The 22,157-nt window shown below is 38.3% G+C and overlaps 1 protein-coding gene across 1 annotated transcript in view; it reads left to right on the forward strand.

The window, feature by feature from the left end:
• The window catches only part of pkd1b (polycystic kidney disease 1b), a 30,111-nt gene extending 12,843 nt beyond the window's left edge, over positions 1 to 17,268 (forward strand). Inside the window, exons 15-38 of the mRNA XM_055176173.2 lie at positions 36 to 641; positions 2,256 to 2,406; positions 2,527 to 2,776; positions 3,243 to 3,438; positions 3,527 to 3,694; positions 3,782 to 3,925; positions 4,034 to 4,244; positions 4,451 to 4,574; positions 7,192 to 7,344; positions 7,537 to 7,601; positions 7,687 to 7,838; positions 7,914 to 8,028; positions 8,107 to 8,273; positions 8,354 to 8,556; positions 8,627 to 8,824; positions 9,368 to 9,522; positions 11,327 to 11,439; positions 11,649 to 11,787; positions 12,091 to 12,210; positions 12,400 to 12,571; positions 14,529 to 14,816; positions 16,405 to 16,539; positions 16,632 to 16,946; positions 17,221 to 17,268. Coding sequence (XP_055032148.2) covers positions 36 to 641; positions 2,256 to 2,406; positions 2,527 to 2,776; positions 3,243 to 3,438; positions 3,527 to 3,694; positions 3,782 to 3,925; positions 4,034 to 4,244; positions 4,451 to 4,574; positions 7,192 to 7,344; positions 7,537 to 7,601; positions 7,687 to 7,838; positions 7,914 to 8,028; positions 8,107 to 8,273; positions 8,354 to 8,556; positions 8,627 to 8,824; positions 9,368 to 9,522; positions 11,327 to 11,439; positions 11,649 to 11,787; positions 12,091 to 12,210; positions 12,400 to 12,571; positions 14,529 to 14,816; positions 16,405 to 16,539; positions 16,632 to 16,946; positions 17,221 to 17,244 — 4,364 coding nt within the window. The 3' untranslated portion in view covers positions 17,245 to 17,268. The remainder of the gene's footprint in view (positions 1 to 35; positions 642 to 2,255; positions 2,407 to 2,526; positions 2,777 to 3,242; positions 3,439 to 3,526; positions 3,695 to 3,781; positions 3,926 to 4,033; positions 4,245 to 4,450; positions 4,575 to 7,191; positions 7,345 to 7,536; positions 7,602 to 7,686; positions 7,839 to 7,913; positions 8,029 to 8,106; positions 8,274 to 8,353; positions 8,557 to 8,626; positions 8,825 to 9,367; positions 9,523 to 11,326; positions 11,440 to 11,648; positions 11,788 to 12,090; positions 12,211 to 12,399; positions 12,572 to 14,528; positions 14,817 to 16,404; positions 16,540 to 16,631; positions 16,947 to 17,220) is intronic.
• Positions 17,269 to 22,157: the final 4,889 nt, after the last annotated feature.

The raw sequence follows: 22,157 nt of genomic DNA on the forward strand, positions 1-22,157 counted from the left end.
ATGTTCAATCTGAAGTTGCTTTACCATCCTTGCAGGTAGCACACTGACTGCTGATCATATCCAGAGAAGTAATTCTGGCCTCAAGCAACTGCATACATCAAAGACAGCCAAGTCAGCACTGAGCCAGATTTCAGAGCTCATGCGTATATTAATGATGTCGCGGATGCCTGGGGAAGAAGCCCTTTCTCTCGTCGCTCCTAAAATCAATGCGATGGGCGTGCGGGGTGACCCTACTAAAGATCTCCTTTGCGCCGATCCCTTCAGCAACTGCCAGTTTTACGTTCCATCAGCTCTGAGCTCTCAACTTAAGAAAGAAAACCAAGAAGTCGTGCAGATATTTCTGGAAATGGAGGCTGATGAAAATCCATTCATTCCAGCAGCAGATCCTCCTATATCTACTGTGCTTGCAGCCATGGAGTTCGCTACAACACAGGGCCAACCCATTCCCATTGCCAATCTGACACAGGACACTGCGATAGAATTTACATTGCACAGTAAAATAAGAGAGACGGATGATGTGAGGTTGCATGGGAAAAAGTTTACTCTGTCATCCATGGAGAGTTTTAACTTCACAGTTAAAGCAGTGGAAACAGACCCTCAGGCTGGCCTCTATATTTCCCTTAACTTCAGTCTCATTCCAGGTAAAGTACACCAGCCAATGCATCTTATTAGATTAACTGTGCAAAGACATTCTTATTTGTATAACATTTGTCTTATCATTTAGTGCCCCCTAACTTTCAAAGAGGAGCTCAGATGCAAAAGCTGCTAAACGTCAAAAAGCGAGATAATGATATTAGCGAAATTCCTTCGCTTTAAAGGAAAACACCACCATTTTTCAATATTTTACTATATTCTTACCTCAACTTAGATTAATTAATACATACCTATCTTTATTCAATGTGTTCACTTATTCTTTGTACAGCGCGTCGTGAATATGTTAGCATTTAGCCTAGCCCCATTTATTCCTTAGAATCCAAACAAGAATGAATTTAGAAGAAAGAAAACAATTTATGGTTGCATTTAAAAAGTATTTATTTTGCAAGTAACACGGTGAGCAGTGAAAAGTCAGTAACGTAAGGTAAATTTACAAATCAACATCAAAATCAAACAGTTTAATGCTTCGAAATTCATTTTTTCCAGTCTTACTGTCAATGACTCACACACATTAAAGGCGGGTTGCACGATCTCTGAAAGCCAATGTTGACATTTGAAAGCACCTAAACAATCTGGACCTTCATTTGATAGACCCGTCCCATACGCAACCCAGGCAACAATGTCGGTTAGTAGACACGCCCCTTACTACTGATTGGCTACAAGTGTGTTTTGGTACTCAGCCCGATTCCCTTTTCCAAAGCGTTTCTCAAAAATCGTGCACCCGCTTTTATTTAAAATTAATTTAAATAAAACTTAATGCATCAACTGCAATAAAATTAAAATTAGTTTTTTTGTTGTCATTTCAACTTACTGTAAATTATCTTGACTAGAGATGAGTTGTTATAACTTATAAAATGAAGTTGACTATATTTTTAAGTTGTAGCAACCCATCTCTTGTCAAGATAAATAATAGTAAGTTGAAATGACTTGTAAATCTGAGTCGATTAAACAAAAAATATTTTTTACTGTATATAATTTCTGTATTGTTGCAAAATGCGTAGTGTTATGACCCTTTAGGTGTATCTGCACTATTTCTGTTTTCTGTGAGTGTCTAGGATGTTGTTCCTAGAGAGGCACACACAGACATGTAAAACTACATGCAAGGAATAATTGATGATGGGCTGTTGAATTGTTGACCCACGTTTTATTTTATTTTTTATATGCTATATATATATATATATATTTTTTTTCTTGTTTTATATTATTAGGAAAGAAGCTAATGCAAAACTGAACAAGCAGGCAATCCGTGTTTATTTACTATATTAATTTTCATCTCTTTTTAATTATTTTATTCATTCTTTTCAATTTATTTATTGCGCTTAACACATATATTTATGCTTTATTTGTTGAAATTAAATAAATATGTTATTTCTTGATATGGTACTGTAATACGGTTGACAGACCTGGAACCACTTCATAGTTGTACATGTATGTTTTAAAAAAAAATGCACACCCTTACACATTGGTTTGTCAACCAATCAAAATTAAGCATTCAACAGCCCTGGCATAAACTGTGTCAACGATATACAAGAATAATAAATGAGTACTTAGCCTATTACTGATAATGAATAATAAAGCATGTGATTTTTGTTGTTGTGCAGAAAGTAGTGTCACAGCCTCTGGACAAGTATGGATCTCTGTTTCTCACCAGTCAGATCATCTACTGTCTCAGCTCACTCTTTCCAAATCTTTTACCATCTCTCTCTCATCTGAGTCTTCATCATTGGAGCACACCATCTTCCTCACACCACTGTAAGCTCTTCCTGCTCCTACATTTAACTGAAAGTGACGTAAATGTGACTCATCTAGTCAGGCCTATGAATATTGTATTTACGTGAATTAATTAATTTCTTTTGTTTACATATTAAACAGCTTGAACGGGTCTGCTAAAGACCTGTTTGTAAACCTATCGAGTAGCATCGGCACGGACGTTTCCGTCTCGACACTCTTGTTCAGCACTTTGTGCCGGTTCTTCAATGCTGATGAGAGGCGCTGGAGCGGCGAGGGTTTGAGGGCTCTGAGTGGTAGCAGCCTTGACACGGCCCACTGCCTAACCCAGCACCTCACCATGTTTGGAGCCAGCCTCTTCGTTCATCCCGAGACACTTCTTCTGCTGCCACCCGTACGGATTTCTTTCAAGACGAAACTTGTCATTTCTGTGCAATGGTTGCAAAAAATAATGAATGTTTAAAAACATGTTTCACAAACATGTCCACTTGCATTGGTTGGACAAACAGACCAGGTGGGATTGCTTAAAATCACAGAGCCCTGACATACAGTATTGCCTATGGGACAAATAAGGTTTACTGTAGTAGATATTAGTGTCCCAATGTAATTCTGATCAAGAGCCGTTCATCCAATCATTGGAAGAGGTGGACATAGGGTAGTTCGATGACACTCGTAGTGCAGAAATAACAAATTAAATTTATGGAAGCCTATGAAGGAAATATATGTGAAGATTTTAATAGTTAAACAGTAATAAGCAATATTGACAATGGAAAAATCTAAAATCAACTAATCAGAGTTTTTGCATTAAAAAAATATCTGAAATGAATTTTTCTTAAACGTTACATTTTTGGTGTCACCAGTCAGAGGAGCCAGTGAGAAACATAGTGGTGGGAATAGTTTGCGGAGTCTTGCTACTGATTCATCTGCTGGTTGGTCTTATCGCCCACAAACTGGATCACTTGGAAAGTCTGCGTTTGTGTTGTGTCCCGCTGTGTGGTCAGAAAGGCCGCTACCAGTATCGGATTCTGGTAAAAACTGGCTGGAATAGAGGGTCTGGTTAGTAGAAATATAAATATATAATCCAGTTCTCTAAACCCTTCATTACATCAGAAAAAACAAGTTGTGAAACATCTGACTTCCCCAGGTACCACCGCACATGTTGGCATTAGCCTGTATGGTCTGAATAAAAGTGGTTCACGTCATCTCCAAAGAGAAGGAGCTTTTCAGAGAAACGGTCTGGACGACTTCCAAATAGAAACGGATGCCTGTCTTGGAGAAATTTGGAAAATACGCATCTGGCATGACAACACAGGTGAGGTTGTAAACAGCTTCCTTTTGAAGTGATCCTTAAAATGATAAATAGAAATAATATACAGTATGCTGTTGCTGTGTTCTCCAGGTCTAGACCCATCCTGGTACTTGCAACATGTGATTGTCTGGGATATACAAACAGATAACATGTTCTTCTTCTTGGTGGAAGACTGGCTATCTGTGGAGAATGAGAAGAACTCTGGAAGGGTGGAGAAAGTTGTTTTAGCCTCTTGTATGTAGTTGTATTCAACTTTTTCAGACACCTACATTTTGAAGATTGCATTCATGCAGTGTGTACCCCCTTTTACTTTCTCATTTCACACTCTTGTGTTTCATGCAGGTCCTCAGGAGCTCCAGCAGTTTAAGAGAGTCCTACAAGCCCAGTTGCTGTTTGGGTTTCGAGAGCACCATTTGTGGATCTCATTATGGGAACGGCCAACCCACAGCACCTTCAGCCGAGCACAAAGGGTCACCTGCTGCTCCCTCTTATTACATCTGTACCTGGGAGCTGGAGCAGTGTGGTATGGAGCTGTGGGCACAAAGGGTAACAGGTAATTGAATTGAACTTCAAAGGTCATGGAAACATACTGAACTTATATTACACATACTCTGAGACAGCTGATAACACCTTATATCATGTTACACCAATTTTTTCTCCAAGCTATAAAAGTCATTCTTATTGGCTAATGGCAAGTGAGAATAGTATGTATTCCTTAACCCCTGAAATTTCTTTTTTACTTTGAATTTTTTACTGCAGTGGTCCAGTTTCCACACAGATGTTGATGAGCGCAGAGACCATTTTGGTTGGAATGACCATGGCGGCTTTGATGTTCCCTCTTCAAACCATTCTTAGGTTTCTGTTTCAAAAAACCAAGAACAAGGTGCATACAATTTATCTTTTCATTTAGAGGAATCATACATTTGATTTAGCTGTTTTTCTTATCAGCTTTGTTTATTTAGTATTGTCATACAGAAATAATGCCATTTACCACAGCCCAAAGGGGTGGTTTTTTTGGACAGGGCTTTTCCTAGTCCCAGACAAAAATACATGTTGAACTGCTTTAACTCTTTTCCCGCCATTGACGAGTTATCTTGTCAATTAAGAGAAAACATTTGCATAAAAAATGTGTTTCTGAAGATTTTTTATGTTAATCTGCAATAACGCGTTTATCCAGTAGATAAGATAGGCGCACTTACCCAATTTATGAAAAACTGAAGCCAAAACGTTATTTACTCATTTTAAACTCTCTGGGCCCTATCTTGCACCCAGCGCAATTGAGTTTGTCAGTGATGCATGTATCATTCGTATTTTGCTCCGGCGCACAGCGGGGTTTTTCCCTCCACAGACGCACGTCGGCAAACTAGGGAATGAACTTGCGCTGCCTGGGCGGTTTAGCGCAAAAAAGGAGGTGGTTCTGGCGCAAACCATCCCTGATGCTATTTTGCAGTTTCAAAAAACAATTGCGCCACTGACCCAAAAAAACTAGTCTAAACTCAGTGGCGCATTGCGCGTGGTTCATTATGCTATTTTAAGGACGCATGCTTGACCATAATGTATAGCGTGCACAACGTGCACACACTTTGCTTATCTAATCTACACAGATGCAACAGTAATTTTTGCAAATCATAAATTGTTACAATAAAAAATATTAACACATGAGATAAGGGAAATCATAGTGGTGAGCATTGTGGTGATAGTTTTTATTTATTGTGTGGCTGCGTTAAAAAATTATCATACAAATAACGATTAAAATATTTCCATAAGTTTGTTGTGTGGCGGTATTACGTTTATTTTATGTAAATAATAATGTTTTCATAAGAAACCTTAATGTATGTGAACTTGATTTGTAAGGGTACTTTGGAGTTGGACCTACCTTGCGTTTCTTGGGTCCGATTTTAAAGCCCCCAAACCCTTTCAGCGGTGAGAGTGGACGCAGCGATGTCCTCTGCTGGCGTCAGGTCATGTGTAGAGGCAGATCCACCTCCCGTTACACGCCGTGCCCGATTTATGCTGGCAAGCTTGGGATTCCCCCGTCTCCTGACATCATTGTAGCGCTTGGAGCCTCGATGGGGATGCCAGCTGATGAGACAATTGTGGCTATTTCCTCTCATGCCTGTTTAACCGACACTGATTTGGGCGGGTTTTTCCTATCCCCATACAAAACAACTTCTCTGTCTTTGACTGCTCTTACAAGAACGTTGGTCTCCTCAGCTCTGAACCGCTCCTGGTGTGCGCCTGGTAAATCCGTCATAATAATAGCAACCCGCCATGGAACTTGCGCACTTGCGTTTAAAGGGAATGTTGGATAGCGTTCTGATTAGTTTACTTGACGTTACGCCCAAACCACACCTATGAATAATGAACCTATTTCAGACCAACCCCTTATTGATTTGCGCCTGGCGCAAGAGTTTTTTCTCCCGCCGGGAAAATAGCAACAGCGCCCAAGATCCGCCCACAAAGTCACTTGCGCTTTGCGCTTCGCACTTGCGTTTCAGATCGTTAAAATAGGGCTCTATGTATGTTTTGATAAATCATTCTGAATCTGATCTCTATCAAAATTCCTTCACAAAAATGCAATTATTTCAGCTTTTTGCTAAAAAAAATTATTAAAAAAAAACAATATTTAAGAGTTTATAAGCAAAGAAAAAAATATAGATAGGATGAAACATCCCCCCCCCCCCCCGTTTTGTATGTTTGTTTGTTTGTTTATTGTTTGTTTGAAAGCAGAGGGTGCTTTGTTTGTTTATATATTTTTAGAAGAAAATTTTCCTGGAAGGCATTTTGTGAAACTGGCGGACAACTTTTCAAAAAATGGCTGCTGGGGAATGAGTTAATTTAAAACACCTTGCACTGACACATCTTAACATATATCAGTGCGATTGTTTCGTCTCAAGATGTTTTTTGTAAAGTATGTTTTTAAAAACTACTTAAATGTTCTAATATAACTAAGGCCTAGTCCTGGATTAATCTAAAACTGTCTGGGAAACTGCCCCAAAATGTTTGGTTGTTCCAACCCATGATGGTTGAGTAAAATAGGAACAAACCCAACAGTTGACTTAAATGATCCTAGAAAATCTCCATATTTGATCCAACCATGGGTTAAAACAACCCAGCATATGTTAATTTAAACCCAACAGTTGGGTTTGTCCATATTTGTCCCAACCATGGCCTGAAATAACCCAGCATTTTAGAGTGAAAATAATTAAAGTGCAAATATTTACATATCCCCTTCAGACCCTGGGTCTACTAAAATGGACATCACGTTTTGTGGTTCAAACAAATAAAAATGCATGCTTGTCCCTGATCAACCAATCAAAATAAGACACACTGTGAAAAAAATCAGGTCTGATAAGGTTGAACTGTATATTACAAGATAAAATAACTGAATTGATTGCTTAAGACAAAGCTGTAGAACAATCCCAAATAGCTCTAGCAGTCATTGATGCTCAAGGTTGCTACATGAGATATTAATAACTAATTAATGGATTTTATTTCAGATGACATTGGAGTTATCTCTGCCTCCATCTCCTGTGTCTCACACCGTGGAGATGGATGTGTTCTTCAATCGCCCAGATCTCTCCTGTTCCTCCTTTCTGTCTCTGCCTAATTGCCCTGACTCCTCCATGTATGATGGACCGTCTCCTTTCACAGTGAGAAAAGTTAATCCCCTCCCATTTTTAAAGAGATAGTTTCCCTAAAAAGAACTTTTATTAGTTCTCCCTATTTTGATATGATATTCTTTCGTGGATCAAAATATGTAATCCAGTTAATTGTCTTTAGCTGGTAGTGCTATGACAGATAAAAGTGCATTAAGAACCATTTTGTTTGTGTTTTCCTCTAAGAGCTCTTTGCAGAGCAAGAATCTTGATTCAGAGTTTTGGAACGCTTCAGATCCTGAAAATGATCGGTACCAAGCTGTTTAAACACTTGTTTTAAAACATATTTATACCGCCTTTTAATCATTTACATATTGATACAATGATACTTCACAGATCAGATCTCTGGCCATCATGTGATAGTATCTTTGGCCTGCCTGAGCTGGTAGGAGGTACTCACTTCCTAAAGAGGAAAAAAGCCCTTCTACAACTACGTTTGTCTACCCCGACCTCCGACCACAACACATTGGAACCAACCAAGTCTCCAGGTTGGAAGAAACAACTTTGATCAATGTTTGGTTGCCAGTGGCTAATGGTCTAATAAAGTGTGTTTTTTTATTTAGAGGAAGATTTTAGGTCTGTATCAGCAGACATGGATGCCACAAACACTCTCTCCTCGGAGCAAGCTGCATCTGACAGCGGCCATTTTACACCCAATGAGACCACCCTGTCTGATGAGTGAGTCTTCTCCTGCTATCTCACATACTGTACAGTTTACCGGTATACATAGTCACACATTTCTTTTTTCCCATACAGCCAGGACAGCTTGTGTAGTGATTGGTCTGATCTGAGTCTGGATAGTCCTTCATATGAGCCTGGTTTTCAAAAATCCTGCTCCACTCTTTCGATGCTCAGTGCGGCCAGTACATTCCTTCCAAGCCTCCCGCCGGACTCCACAAGCACCACGTCCAACACACGCATCGGTGAGCGCACACCTACACAAAATAATTGCAGTGAATCAAAATCTTTTACTTTTAGACCAACCTCTGTATGGGCTGTTCAGGTGTTGTTCGTGGTGTGCCTGGCTTTACTCTTCCATCCTGGGTTCTGCGTGTGGTTTACCTGCTGGTGGCTGTCTTGGTGGGAACGTGCTTGGCTCTGGTGGGACTTTATGGCAGCAGATTTTCCAGCTCTGTGGTTCTCATGTGGCTGGTATCGGCCCTGTCTGCCTTCCTCACTTCCTCCCTGCTGCTGGAACCATTCGCAGTGAGTTATCAGTCCATTATAGCCCTGTTCTGTGGAAAATCAGATGAAACAGATCATATTTTGTTTGCAGATTTGTGTTCAGGCACTGTATATGGCTGCCGTGGTGAGAGCAGTGGACCCAGAGGTGGAGGAACGTTTGTCTCAAGAGACTGAAGTAAGAAGGAATGAAGAAGATATGGGCGATAAAGTGCACCCACCCTGTGGATACGGCCTGCTGCAGGCTAAAGAGGAAGCACGGAAACTGAGGACACTTAGAGGCTTAATGAGGGTGAGCACAGATCGGGGTCAGAAATTATCTAGGGCTCAGAACAATGATAGAGAAGTGTGCAAAATTTGGGGGCAGAATGCCCAACCTGATCTCATGAGAAAGCGTACAGACCCTATTTTGCGTGCTGACATATTGTATGGTTTTGTACAATTCATATTGTAGAAATCCATACCACATCAAGGTAGTCTTAGCCTATTGGTTAGAGAGTCCGGATTATAACCCGAAGGTTGCTGGTTTAAGTCTTACGGCCAACTTAAGGTGCCCTTGAGATTTGAGTTTATTTCAATTACTACTACAGTTCCTTCAATTAAAAGTTAGCTTGACATAAATTCGGCATTTTGTTATGGTCAGAAGAAACATGCAAAAGGCCCCTGAAAATCAATTGCTGGTAGCAAATATCTAGCAAGTAGCATTTCAGACATTAGATCAGAATCCATTCAGCTTTCATTTAATTCTCAGGTACTTCTAACAGCAGGATTTCACATCCCACCTGTCCACTTCTTATTTTAATGGCCTGCTCTTATGTTTTATCTCGATGATCAGAATTGCTTAGTCTACATGCTGTTCCTGTTAGTGGTTCTGATGGTGAACTACCAGGAAAATGTGCAGGAGACGAGCAGCAGACTGCTTCACTCATCTATTAAACACACGCTGATGTCTGCTTCACCAGAGCAACCAGGTCTCACGGCATTATCAGGGTAAATCAGTCCAGCTGTTTAAATGTAACATTCACTTTCACCATTAGTCCACATAATGCTAATATCTGATTAATATTACAAAGCTTTGTCTATTACATCTGCGTAATGTTGATATTGCAGATGACTCATTATGTAATAGAAAGTTTCATGGGTTAGATACAATAAACAAAAGGTACAAAAAAGGTATAAAACTGTACCTTTTCTGTCACTGGGGTTGTACCCTCAAAGGTTTATATTTGTAGGCTAATCTTTATGGGTAGGGGAGAGCAGGGTAAGTTGTCACACTGTTCATAACGGGCTCAATAATCTCAAAAATCAAATAGCCACTTTGTGTGACGACTTCTTTTATAGTCAACTTCGTGTTCACGTAAATAGCCACTTTGTGTGACGACTTCTTTTATAGTCAACTTCGTGTTCACGTGTGGTCAAGATCGTTCTAATCTGAAGTTAGCACAATTGGTGAAGAAAAAAATATTGAAATATATTTTCCATTTCCAAATCCATGATCACGGTATGGTAATTCGTTCCCTCGGTTTATAAACCGTACTCACATATTATTAAACTGTTCCCTCAGTTTTACAAATTGTGCGCACGGATTAATAGACCGGTTTTGCAGACTGTACTCATGGATTTGTAGCCCCTCCCTGATTTTAGAAATCGCTTTGTTGCTTTTATTCATGCTTTCTGCTTTCTATTCCTGTTATTTTCAGGAATTATTAATGTTTTTAATGTTTTAAGCTTGTTGTATGTACTTTCCTAACTGGAAACGTGCTTGTTACTGTATATTTTCAAAATATTTTAATCAGATGCTACTTTCATTCGTACATTTAAAAGTAGCATGCAATTTTTAATAGTTATGCAATTTCATAAAATTATTTAAAGACTTATTTGGTTAATATGTTATTATTAAATAACTAAAATTGCATTCAGCTAAAGACCAAATTAACGAATCCGTGCATTATTCGTATTGTATTGGTTTTTACCTTCTCCTCTCAAAAAGTTAACGTCATTCAACTCTCTGTCATTTTTTAGAAAATTGAGGAAACCATTGTACCATTGTGATGTATGGTGCTCAGTAAATGTTACAACTTACCCCGCTCTTCCCTATATCACACATTGAAATGTAAAGGAACAATATTATACCCTAAGGACATTGTCCCATTTTGTATCAGTTAAATTGTATGGGTACAAAACAGTTAACTGTACATTTAAAGGTACACAATAGATCCATAAGGTGTACCCCAAAAGGTACAACATTATTTTAGTTTAGTATACCTGTAAAGGTACCAAACGGAACCTTACACTGTAAAAAAATTCCGTAGAAATTTGCAGCTGGGTTACCGGTAACTTACCGTAGATTTAAATTTATGTTATTACTGTCAACATTTTGTTCAAAGTTAAATGAACATTAAACATTTACAAGTCTTTGTCTTTACAGAATAAAACAAAAAGACAGCAACAAGCAAAACATTCTTGGAAACAAAATCTGAAGCAAAAAACAGAAAAAGTTTGATGATGATTTCTGGTGCCCAGAATGCTTTGCATGAGGCTGTTATTTTATAGTTTTATTCTGTAAAGATAAAGACTTGTTAATATTTAAAATGTGTTCAACTTTGAACAAACTCCTGCCAGTAAATAACATAAATTTTAATCTACGGTAAGTTACCGGCAACCCAGCTGCAATAACATTGTAATTTCTACGGATTTTTTTACAGTGTAGGGTACCACCCCAGCGACAGAAAAGGTACAGTTTTGTACCTTGAAATATCAGAAGATATTCTTAATGACATTTTTTCTTTAATAGATGGATAAATGCACAGCAGTGGATAGACAAGAAATTAATATCGCATTTGTATGAAAACCCTACTCTTTCTTTGATCGGCTTGCCACGTCTTCAGAAAATTCATTCTCGCAACTGTAAGGACTTATTCATCAATAAACACAATATAGCCAGATGTTTTGTTAATGGTTTTGGTTCATTTAAAGGGGTAGAATACTTTAGGCCAAGTAATATTTGTCAACTAATTTAGGTCAATTTTAAGTCATTTCGAATTGTCTTTACGTCTTTGATTTTATTTGTAAAGAAAAACATCAGTCTTTGGAAAACCTGAATCTTTTTCTCAAAGTTTGCAGTCAAAACATCAGAGATCTGTTCCAGTCTGGTCGAAATCCTTTGATGCTGGCTCCTTACGTTTCATCACATGCCAACCCTGGACACCAGAGATCTTCAGAAGGCAGCGGGAAGACTCCAGCTCTGTTAACTCGGTGAGAGATAACAGGAGAGAAACAGAGAGCCTGTCGATGTGTAAATAAAAAGAAGATGTATTGATCTGTTATATGGACGTGCTTGAAAACATGAAATATTGTGGGTTCATTCGTTTTATACTTAGTTTTGTTTTTAATCGTTGTAGCTGTCTCTTGTCCATTGTTGTCTAGTTTATCTTATTTCATTAAAAAAATCAATAACCTATTCGAAATTCAAGTGTTACCATCTTAAAAACTCTGTAGAAGTGAACCATAAAATTTCCTTACACTATACTGACCGTATAGTAAATCTTATCTGTCAAGGCCAATCAAGGACGTGTCATGTACATTTGATCAGAGAGAGGAAGTATTGCTTGGAAACAGCAGTGAATCCGCACGTCGGATCCTGTCGGAACTACAGACAGCAAACTGGATGACAACAGGGTGAGTATGATGTCATACCATTACACGCAATATGTCACTATTAAAGAACATACCACAGGAACAAGCTGTTACTCTGTGACAGGTATTGAATCTGTACTCTTGCTCACTACCACAAAAATGACTATGGCTGATACAATATTGCTTTTAAAATTGATCTTGGAATAATAATGGTTTGTTTATCTGTAACAGGACCCAGACAGTGCTGATTGAGTTTACTCAGTATCATAAAGAGACGAGTATACTGGCACCGGTCTCAGTTCTTCTGGATCAGACGCAGACAGGCCGAATCTTTGCTTTAATTTCCATCCAGCCTTTTCACGTCTCTCAGTCTTCTGTTCCAGATTTACACATCACATTGACGGTACTGGCACTAAGACTACATATACCAACAATAGTCACACATGCACAGTGAAATGTTATAAATAGTGGTCAAATATTACCAGCCGTATCTTTTTAGTTACTTTGATTTTGTGTGCTAAAGTAACAAACAAAAAAAATAGTTGTAGCTTTCATGTTATTTCATCTGCCAGAGCCTCTAATCCTGCAAATTAAGCTAAATTCAATAATTCAAAGCCACATGCTACAATATAATGCAACGTTATAGGCGGTTTCGGCAGCAACAATATAAACAAACGCCTTTTGTGGCCCAATCTTAAAGGAACAGTATGTAGAATTGTGGCCAAAACTGGTACTGCAATCACAAAACTTGTGGCTAAAACTGGTACTGCAGTCACACAACTGGTGGCCAATACACAACATGACAACATAAACATCAGTTGAGGGCTGCAACTCCACTTTTTAAATGACAATATCCTGGCCGGACCACTGTCAGTGATATAAGTATTTGAAATGAAAATGATTTCTTAATGTCTAGTGACATATAATGGCCATTTTATGATTAATTGATATACATTTCTTACATACTGTTCCTTTAAGATAGACTTTCGCAAACAAAAAATTTATACCAACAGAGTCTCTAGAGTAGTTTATTTCAGATAACAAGCAAAATAAATAACAAGTAGATTACCTTAGTTCAAATCATAGCTAAAGGGTATCAACTACTACACTGAGCTAACGTTACAGTGTTAAATGAATGTATACAATGTTAAAGGAACACGCTGACATTTTGGGATTTTAGCTTATTTACTGTATTATTTACTGAGTTAGATAAGTCCATACATACTTTTTTCATCTCCGTGCATCCTATAACTCTGTCTGACCCACTCACCGCTAGCTTAGCTTAGCATAGCACAAAGACTGGAAGTAAATGGCTCAAGCTAGCATACTGCTCCCAATAAGTAACAAAATAACGCGAACATTTTTCTATGTTGTGTACAAATAACAAGGTAATATGAGACACAGCCATCTTTTAACAGTATACATACTGGGAACAGTGGCGGCTGGTGACTTCTTTTTTTGAATAATCTCATGTGTAATCAGAGTTTACTGTTAAAGGCGGAGTCCATGATGTTTGAAAGCCAATGTTGATATTTGAAATCACCTAAACAAACACGCCCCTACCCCAATAGAATCTGGACCTTCTGTTGATAGACCCGCCCCACACATACGCAACCCAGCATTTGATGTGATTTGATTGGCTATAAGTGTGTTTTGGTAGTCGGCCCGTCTCCTTTTCCAACGCGTTTTTCAAACATCGTGGACTCCGCCTTTAAGCGAGTGTCTTGCGTGTATTTAGGGAACGTGAGCGTCTCTTTTACCATAAACGGTTTTGACGCGTCTGCAGCAGGCACTTATTTTGACAAAACACGTGATGCACACAGGATCTCTCCACACGCAGGACACATATTTTGGAAAAGGGAACCACACACGTGACAATCCGAACACTTATTTTGAATTAGCGCATCCTCGGAAGAGAAGTCACGAGCCGCCACTGACTGGGAACTATATTCTCAGAAGACGAAGCACTGCTACTTGGGCGGAGTGATTTGCAAGATTACATGTTTTAGCATTTACGCTAAATTGTGATATGGCCAAACGTGATGTGCATTTCTGACTACCTGAAATGTAGTTTGAGTCATCTAACAAAAAATTTTGACTAATTTACATCTTTGAGATCAGATTGCCCAAGACAAATGAAATGTAAATGCGGTCTTAAGGCCAATTCACACTGATCCAATAAACGCCAACAGACACTTCTGTAGGATCAGTGTGAAACCCCCGTTGGCAGTTGTTGGGAGTAAATGAGACTTTAGAATGTTGGGGTTTGTTGGAGTTGGACCAGTGTGAATTGGCCTTTAGATGTGTGGTGTGGTTATTTTATACATTCAGCTGTGTTTAAAGCTCTTTCTTTTCACTAGGTTTTGCTTCTGGTGTTTGCCCTGTGCTTTCTGGGTGCTGAAATATGGGCCATGATAAAGAAGCCAAATTATTACCTGTGGCAAACCTGGTGCTGGCTTCAGCTTTTGTTAGCTCTTCTGACACTTGCTGCAGCTGTTCTTCGTCTGTATTTCCTTTCTGCGGCTGAAGTCTGTCTCTCCAGACACCGGTCACAGCCCGACTCCTTTACAGACTTCCAGAGTGTTGCTTCACTGGCCAAAATATCCAGTCAGACCTCAGCAGTTTTATTAACCCTTTTGGTTCTAAAGGTACTGTGATGATTCTGGAAGTATATTTGAATATCAGAATAGTATAAAAGTTTGAGATAAAATTGAAAAGTTGTTAGCGGAGATAAAATGAAAGGACTGAGAGAGATTATACTAGTAATATGAAATATAATGGAAAATAAAGCTCTGGTAAAAAATGAATAGACCACTCAAAACACTCGATAAACAGTTTTGACTTTAACTATCATTTCTAGATGTATTGTGACCATTTCAGTCCAGAGTCTGTTGAATTTCAATAAAAGCAAACCATGGGAGTGACATAAAGACACCAAATAGCAAATGTAAAAGACTGAAAGCATAAAAAGATGTCACTAAAAATCTGGGTTTTTCCAAACATTAGTATTTTGTTGTTGAGAAATGAATTTGAACTTGTTTTCTTTGCCGTATTGAAGATCGGAAAACACTACATAATTAAATTTTTTATTTTGACCATGTTTTCCCCATTTCCGGAGTATAAGTCGCATCAGTCAAAAATGCGTTTTAAAGAGGAAAAAATATATACAAGTCGCACTGGACTATACGTTGCATTTATTTAGAAAATGATTTGACAAAATCCAAGCCAAAGGACAGACATTTAATCTGGAAAGGCAAGTTATTCAACTAAACAATAGCACACAAAACAGCAGACTGAATAGGTGTCCGTACATGTTAAAGTAACGTTAACAGTTATTAACATGATACACAATAGCATACAGAACAGGCTGAATAGGCTAAATTAAAACGACAAGCCAAATCAAGTTCAAAAAGCTCCCAAAGTCATTCCGCATCACTGAATCCATTGAATTACATAAATACAAAAGCAGCATAGAGCGGACTCTCGCGGCTATAGACAGTAATGGTTTCTCTTGGTTCATATGAAATAATTTTGACGAATTAGTTGCACCTGAACTTAACTACCAAACTATGAAAAAAGTGTGACTTATAGTCTGGAAAATACATAAATGCAAACAGAAATTTAAGAATTTGGCAAAAATGAAAAAAATTATAATTTTACTTAAACATAGCTATAAATAGTACATCTAGAAAAACTGAAAGGGACCATTTCAATTTTTTTCCACGCTGTATGTTTAGGTACTATAAAATTATCATTTCAGTTTCATTAAACTACAGATACTGCAACATTTTCACAAATTTCTACACTAAAGTATTGTTTTTTATGTATATTTATTTGCAGAAAATGAAAATTGGACAAAATTGTCTAGCAAGTAATGGATAAAATGTGTTGTATTAAGTTCATTGCCTATTTACTTAAATATAAATTCAAATTCTGTATTGACTTCTATTGAAGCACCATTGACATCCATAGAGAAAATAAAATACTATGGAAGTCAATGGTGCTCAAAAACGGTTTGATTACAAACATTGCTCAAATTATCTTCCTTTGTGTACAGCAGAACAAAGAAATGTATACCAAGTTTAGAACAACATGAGGGTGAATAAGTTATGACAGAATTTTTGAGTGAAATGTCTCTTTAAGTCATTTTTACTCTCATGGTTTAAAGTTTTAATGTCGTTCAGTTTTTGGTGTCATTGATGTGTAGTGCCGGTATTAAGAGATGTTATTTTATAGATGGTGGGGATCCTGCGGTTTGTAAGGAGATGGCTGGTGTTGGGACAGGTTATTCGACAAGTTTTCCCTCAGATCTGCACTGTGGTATTCCTGCTGCTGCTCCTGTTTCTTCTCTTTGCACACACAGGCATTATGGTGCAAATATGTTTCCATACTTTTCAGTATATTCATAATGTATATATTTCAAAACTACAGCCTATGTATCTCTCTCTCTCTCTCTCTTTCAGCTTTTTTCCAGTTCAGTGAAAGGCTTTAGGACACTGGGTGAGGCGAGTCACTCACTGTTATGTTTGTTAAGGGGCCGTAATGGCCTGCATCGACTTTATGAGCATCATCCAGTTGTGGGCCCGCTATACTGCCTGTGTGCCGTTGGCATTGCATTCTGGGTAGTCGGGCGCCTGTGTGCTGCTATATTGATTCGAACGTACCGAATAGTACAGGCAGACATTTACAGACCATCCATAGAGCCGCAGGACTACGAGATGGTACAGTTTCTCATCAAACGTCTAAAGCTATGGATGGGCCTCAGCAAGACCAAAGAGGTACAAATACCATGTCTGACTATTACAGATTATTCTTTACAACTCGAAGTTTAAATCATCCATCAACTTAAAAGGCCATAAGCAAGGCTGTATAGGCCCATTGACATTTACATGTATTCAGAACAGTGATTCCCAACCTAAAATATATTGTACAGATCCAAAACAATGCTTAAGCAGGTTTGATGGAATACTCTACAGTATGAATCATGATAAAACTACACAAAACCTTTTTTTAAGCATTTTTTCTGACATTGTATTTTAATTTTCTCTTTAGTTCAGGCACAGAGTTAAGTTTTAGGGAAAGGTTACACCAACCTCCAGAAACACTCAGGGCTCTCAAGCCTCCAACATATCCACGGTGCCCAGTCCCACTGGACCCCGCCAGTCCTCATCTGCCTCCTTGGCCTCTGATTCCACTGTAAATTCAGACAGTTTTGACTTTCACCTTTACGTGGACCGCCTCCTGCCTTGTGTTAATAGCCTTCTGACTAGCTTTGACCGCGTCAACCAGCTAACTGAGGAAGTATATAACTTTGAACTTAAATTTCACGACGTCCAGAAGAGAATCTCCCAGAAAATAAGATTTCCTCAGCCGGTGACCTCCATTCCAGGTCACCATGGATGTGCTTTAAAGTTACCACTACCTGCTCAAACCTCATCCACCTCTCTTTTGGATAGTAGTCCCAGTTTACCTTCTCTGCAAGGCGTCCCTAAAATCTTTCCACACAGACGTTGTACCCACTCAGAGTCCTCAGTTTTGGTGCCAGGATGTCACTTTAGTAATCAAATGCTTTCTGCATTGTATGGAAGAAAGAACAGTGCAAACTCTGGAAACATGGGTGTTCCGGGACGCAGAGCCTGGAATTCTGTGACGTGTCATTCTGCTGACACGGCACAAAGGTTACCTGGGTCTCAGAGGGTTGTGACCTTGCCAATAAGACCCCGAAGCGAGGAGGGAGAGAGGGAGCAGGTGCACGGTGGCATGCCAATAAAAAAACAGGCTTGGCACATTGAATAAATATCAAAATGGCTTCTTATGGTCATTTTAAATAAGAGTGATTATAAAGAACTACTTAAAGGGGCTATGACAAAAGACTTTTTTAAGATGTATAATAAATCTTTGGTGTCCTCAGAGCACATATGTGAAGTTTTAGCTCAAAATATCATATAGATCATTTATTATAACATGTTAAAATTGCCACTTTGTAGGTGTGTGCAAAAATGTGTCGTTTTGGGTGTGTCCTTTAAAATGCAAATGAGCTGATGAAGTGCAAACACTGGTCACAATGATGGTGGTTTGTTGCAATTGAAACTCAATTGTGCTGTGAATTATTTTCTCTCTCTCTCTTTTTCTCTTCACTAAATGGCAGTGCTGTAATTGGCAGTGCAGATTAAGGGGCGGTATTATTAATGACATCATAAGGAGAGCCAAATTTCAACAACCTATTTTTTTATGTGCTCATAGAGAATGGTTTACCAAAACTAAATTACTGGGTTGATCTTTTTCACATTTTCTAGGTTGATAGAAGCACTGGAGACCCAATCATAGCAATTAAACATAGAAAAAGTCAGATTTTCATGCTATGGCCCCTTTAATGGAGTGTATGCACAAGGGCACCTGTTATATAATAAATATAGATTATATCTTTAATTCTATGAAGTTTTAAATATTTTTGTAAGTGAAACACTGATTGATGTAGATTTTGTACATTCATGAGCGTTAGCTTCTACCTCTTGAAAAGTGTATTTGCACTGCTTGTTTTGAAGCGTTTGGTTACCTACATCTGTTTAGAAGTTTTAATGTTCATCCCTATTTATTTTCAATGTATTTTATTACGATACAAACAGAAAATACAGGAAATATGTGCACTTTTTTTTTTTTTAATTTTCAGGACTAAATGTCTTCTTTAGGCATCGTCAGTGTTTAATGTGACCTCTCTCGGCACTAAACACATCATGAGCATTTTTTAGTAGAATGAAGTAAAAAGACTAATTACTTTAAAATTAGAAATTAGGATTTAATTTTATTTAGGTTTAAGAGATCCTGCAGTTTTCTACTATTGCTCAATACCCTAAAAACTTGACACATCAGTTTACATTTTTATACAGTTTTTAATACTATACACACATTTCCTGTATGTTCTGGATGTATTATATAACAGAGACTGAGGAATAATTATTTATGATCACTATAACATTGCAAAAACAACTAATCTAATTCTGGCATGTTGACTTTTGCACAGTACTGTATACATTTTCCCATTATATTGTCGTGTCTGCATAATGATAGTATCAATAAAACAATATCTGTGTTCATGTTGCTTAATTGGTAAAGCATCGCCTAAGCAACACAAAGGTATCCAGACAGCAGATGACTCTGGGCTGGATCTGCTTTGGTGCGGTTTCCCAAGAAACACAGATACTGTTATTGCAAATGCATAAATGTTACCCTATCTGTGCAATCCAGACTGCAGTCTCAGCATTTAACAAAGAGATTGAGGCATTAAAATTTGATTTCACATTTATTTTAATCTTTGATACGACCAATCAGTCAATATTAAAGATATCAAGATTATATTTTCACAGAATGGTCTTTATATTATGTAGGACAATATTATATAGAAAAAAGTAAATCACAAAAATGACTTTAGTTGGATTTTCACAGACGTATAAAATCTAGGTATAGTGTCAAAAATGTCTTCACCATAAAAATAGCCATAGAAGTCGGCAAGGTGTTAAAAACAAACAATACCAAAAATGTCAAATGAAATTAAATCCATAAATGTTTCCCTTCATCAGTTAAACCAATGTTAAATCTCGCCATAGTGAAATGTAATTTATCTGAATTTATTTTTTATGTCCAACAATCCAGCCTATTTAATGCTGACTACAGATCCGTAATCCAACCACTAGGTGGAACTAACATCAAACAAATATTCAGTGACGCCAAACAGCCTCTACAATAGTCTCGCGCTGCCTCAGATGATCTTACTGAATGTCCTCACGTTCACTTTAAGGGAAAGTGATGGACACAAAGGTTGACTGTTTTGCTAACACAAAAGATTGACCATTTTCCTGCTTTTCTTTTTGTATCCAGAAATTTTTACTGTAAAACTACCTTTTAAGAATGATCATGGTATTTCCATTTAGGTGCTTAAGTGTGATGTGAATAAAGCAGTTGCACTACGATGTATTATGAATACAGTGACGCAAACCCTTGAGTTATTAGTGTCATAATTGAGTGCCATTGAGCTTGTAGATACCACATAATAAAACATTTAAAATTTTTATAAAATATAGCTTTTTTATTATAATCATGCTAATCTTACTATACAGACATGACAAAAAACTTATAACCACTATGTGCTATGCTTGTGTTATAGGTCATAACTGTGCTTTATTGTGAATAAAAACACAGCTACTGTCAATTCACCTTCTAAGACCGAAACTCTCAGTTTTATAACACACATTAAATGTGTCCCTCGAGTCCCTTGCAGACACATAAGCAGATTTAGGCATGAGCATTCACACATTGGTAGAGAACGCTGTCAGTACACATTATCTTTATTCTCTTTGCATTATATAAGAGGCATAACCCAGAGCAATCAGGCATGATGTAACCTAACACAGTCTGCCCTTCCTCGTGTAAACAGCCTCTGCATCCCCAAAGGCTTGATCCAATCCCAAGACCCCCTGCTTCCTGTCTGTCAGGCAACCCACCCATTGTTCCTAAGCTTTTTATTGCTGTAATTCCCATACAGCCATTCATAAACACTCCTACCGCACTTCAGGAAGTACAGATATCATTCAGTGTGCTGTGTCCTCTCATTTAGCAGCAACCCACAGGCGGACGGAAAGGTGGTTTTATAGGTTTCCGAATGTTGTCTTTTTTCACATTTTTTGTGCAAAAATGATTTTGCCTTGTAGTCACAGATTTGACTTCTAAACAAGTGACAACATTTTAGGATTTAGTCATTTACTGGCCTTGTAAGGCATGTGAGTTTGCTAAACTAATGTACACTAATGTATCCTATTAAAAGTACACATTTGCACCCAAAGAGTTCAATGTATACACATCTGTACCGAAATATTACATATTAGGACCTTTATAAAGGATACTGCCCCAGTAACAGCTTGGGACTTTTTTTTACCATTTTTTTTTCTGATAGTGTACTTAACATCAAAATGTAACATAAAACATTAAAGTCAATCTCTAAAATTGTTTCTAAACACATTAAAACCTTTTTAAATGTATTACTTGAACTAGTACTGAATTGCAGAGTTAGATCTTTAAAAAGTATTTACCATTTCTGAGTGCAGGATGATGCAATTGAGCTACCCGCGCATGCCCCGCCCCTAACACAATCGCTAGCAATTGGGAAACATTAGGCTTGTTCGACTTTATGCGGCGCCGCAAGAACCGACAGCCGGATGACGTCAAAGTACCGCGAGAACGATTAGAAAAAATCATACCAAGTCTAATTTCGTCTCGCTCTCGCTGTACTTCCGCGTCATCCGGCTGTTGGTTCTTGCGGTGCCGCATGAAGTCGAACAAGCCTAAAAGTTGAAAGTTGAGATTCATGCGGCGCCGCAAGAACTGACAGGTTGTTGACATCAAACTATCGCGAGAGCGATTCGAAAATAGACTTCTCCATATGATTTCGTGAATAGCTCTCGCGGTACCTTGACATCATCCCATAGCCTGTAAAAAAAGATGGGTGCAGTGTCCGTGATGTCACCCATAAGTTTCTGAAGATCGTTTTTGGGGCATATAGTGGGCGGTGCCTGCCGTCGCCATCTGGGCCTAGCGTCACCGCGCATCGCTCGCGGATGTCCGTGGGTGGGTGGGGAGGCGGTATGTGGGTGAGGCTGAGGTGGCTGGTTGCTGAAACCACTCTAGTGACAGCAGTGGTGGTTCAACCGTCACTAAAATGGCCACGCCCTTAATTATGCAGAATTTTAAGGCTTAATATCATTTAAATGGATGAGTTACAAAAAAAATCACCCTCCTTACAGTTGTCATTAAGGGCAAAATTAGCTATATAGACCAAAAACACTTTTTGTATCAGGCTGTAAACATGTTTTTCTGCTCTAAATATGGGCATTTTAACATGAGGGTCTATGGGGATTGACTCCCTTTTGGAGCCAGCCTCTAGTGGCCAGTCGATGAATTGCAGTTTAAATCACTTCCGTATTGGCTTCATCAGAGAG

This window comes from Misgurnus anguillicaudatus, chromosome 4, assembly GCF_027580225.2.
Source record: "Misgurnus anguillicaudatus chromosome 4, ASM2758022v2, whole genome shotgun sequence".
Classification (NCBI taxonomy): Eukaryota; Metazoa; Chordata; class Actinopteri; order Cypriniformes; family Cobitidae; genus Misgurnus; species Misgurnus anguillicaudatus.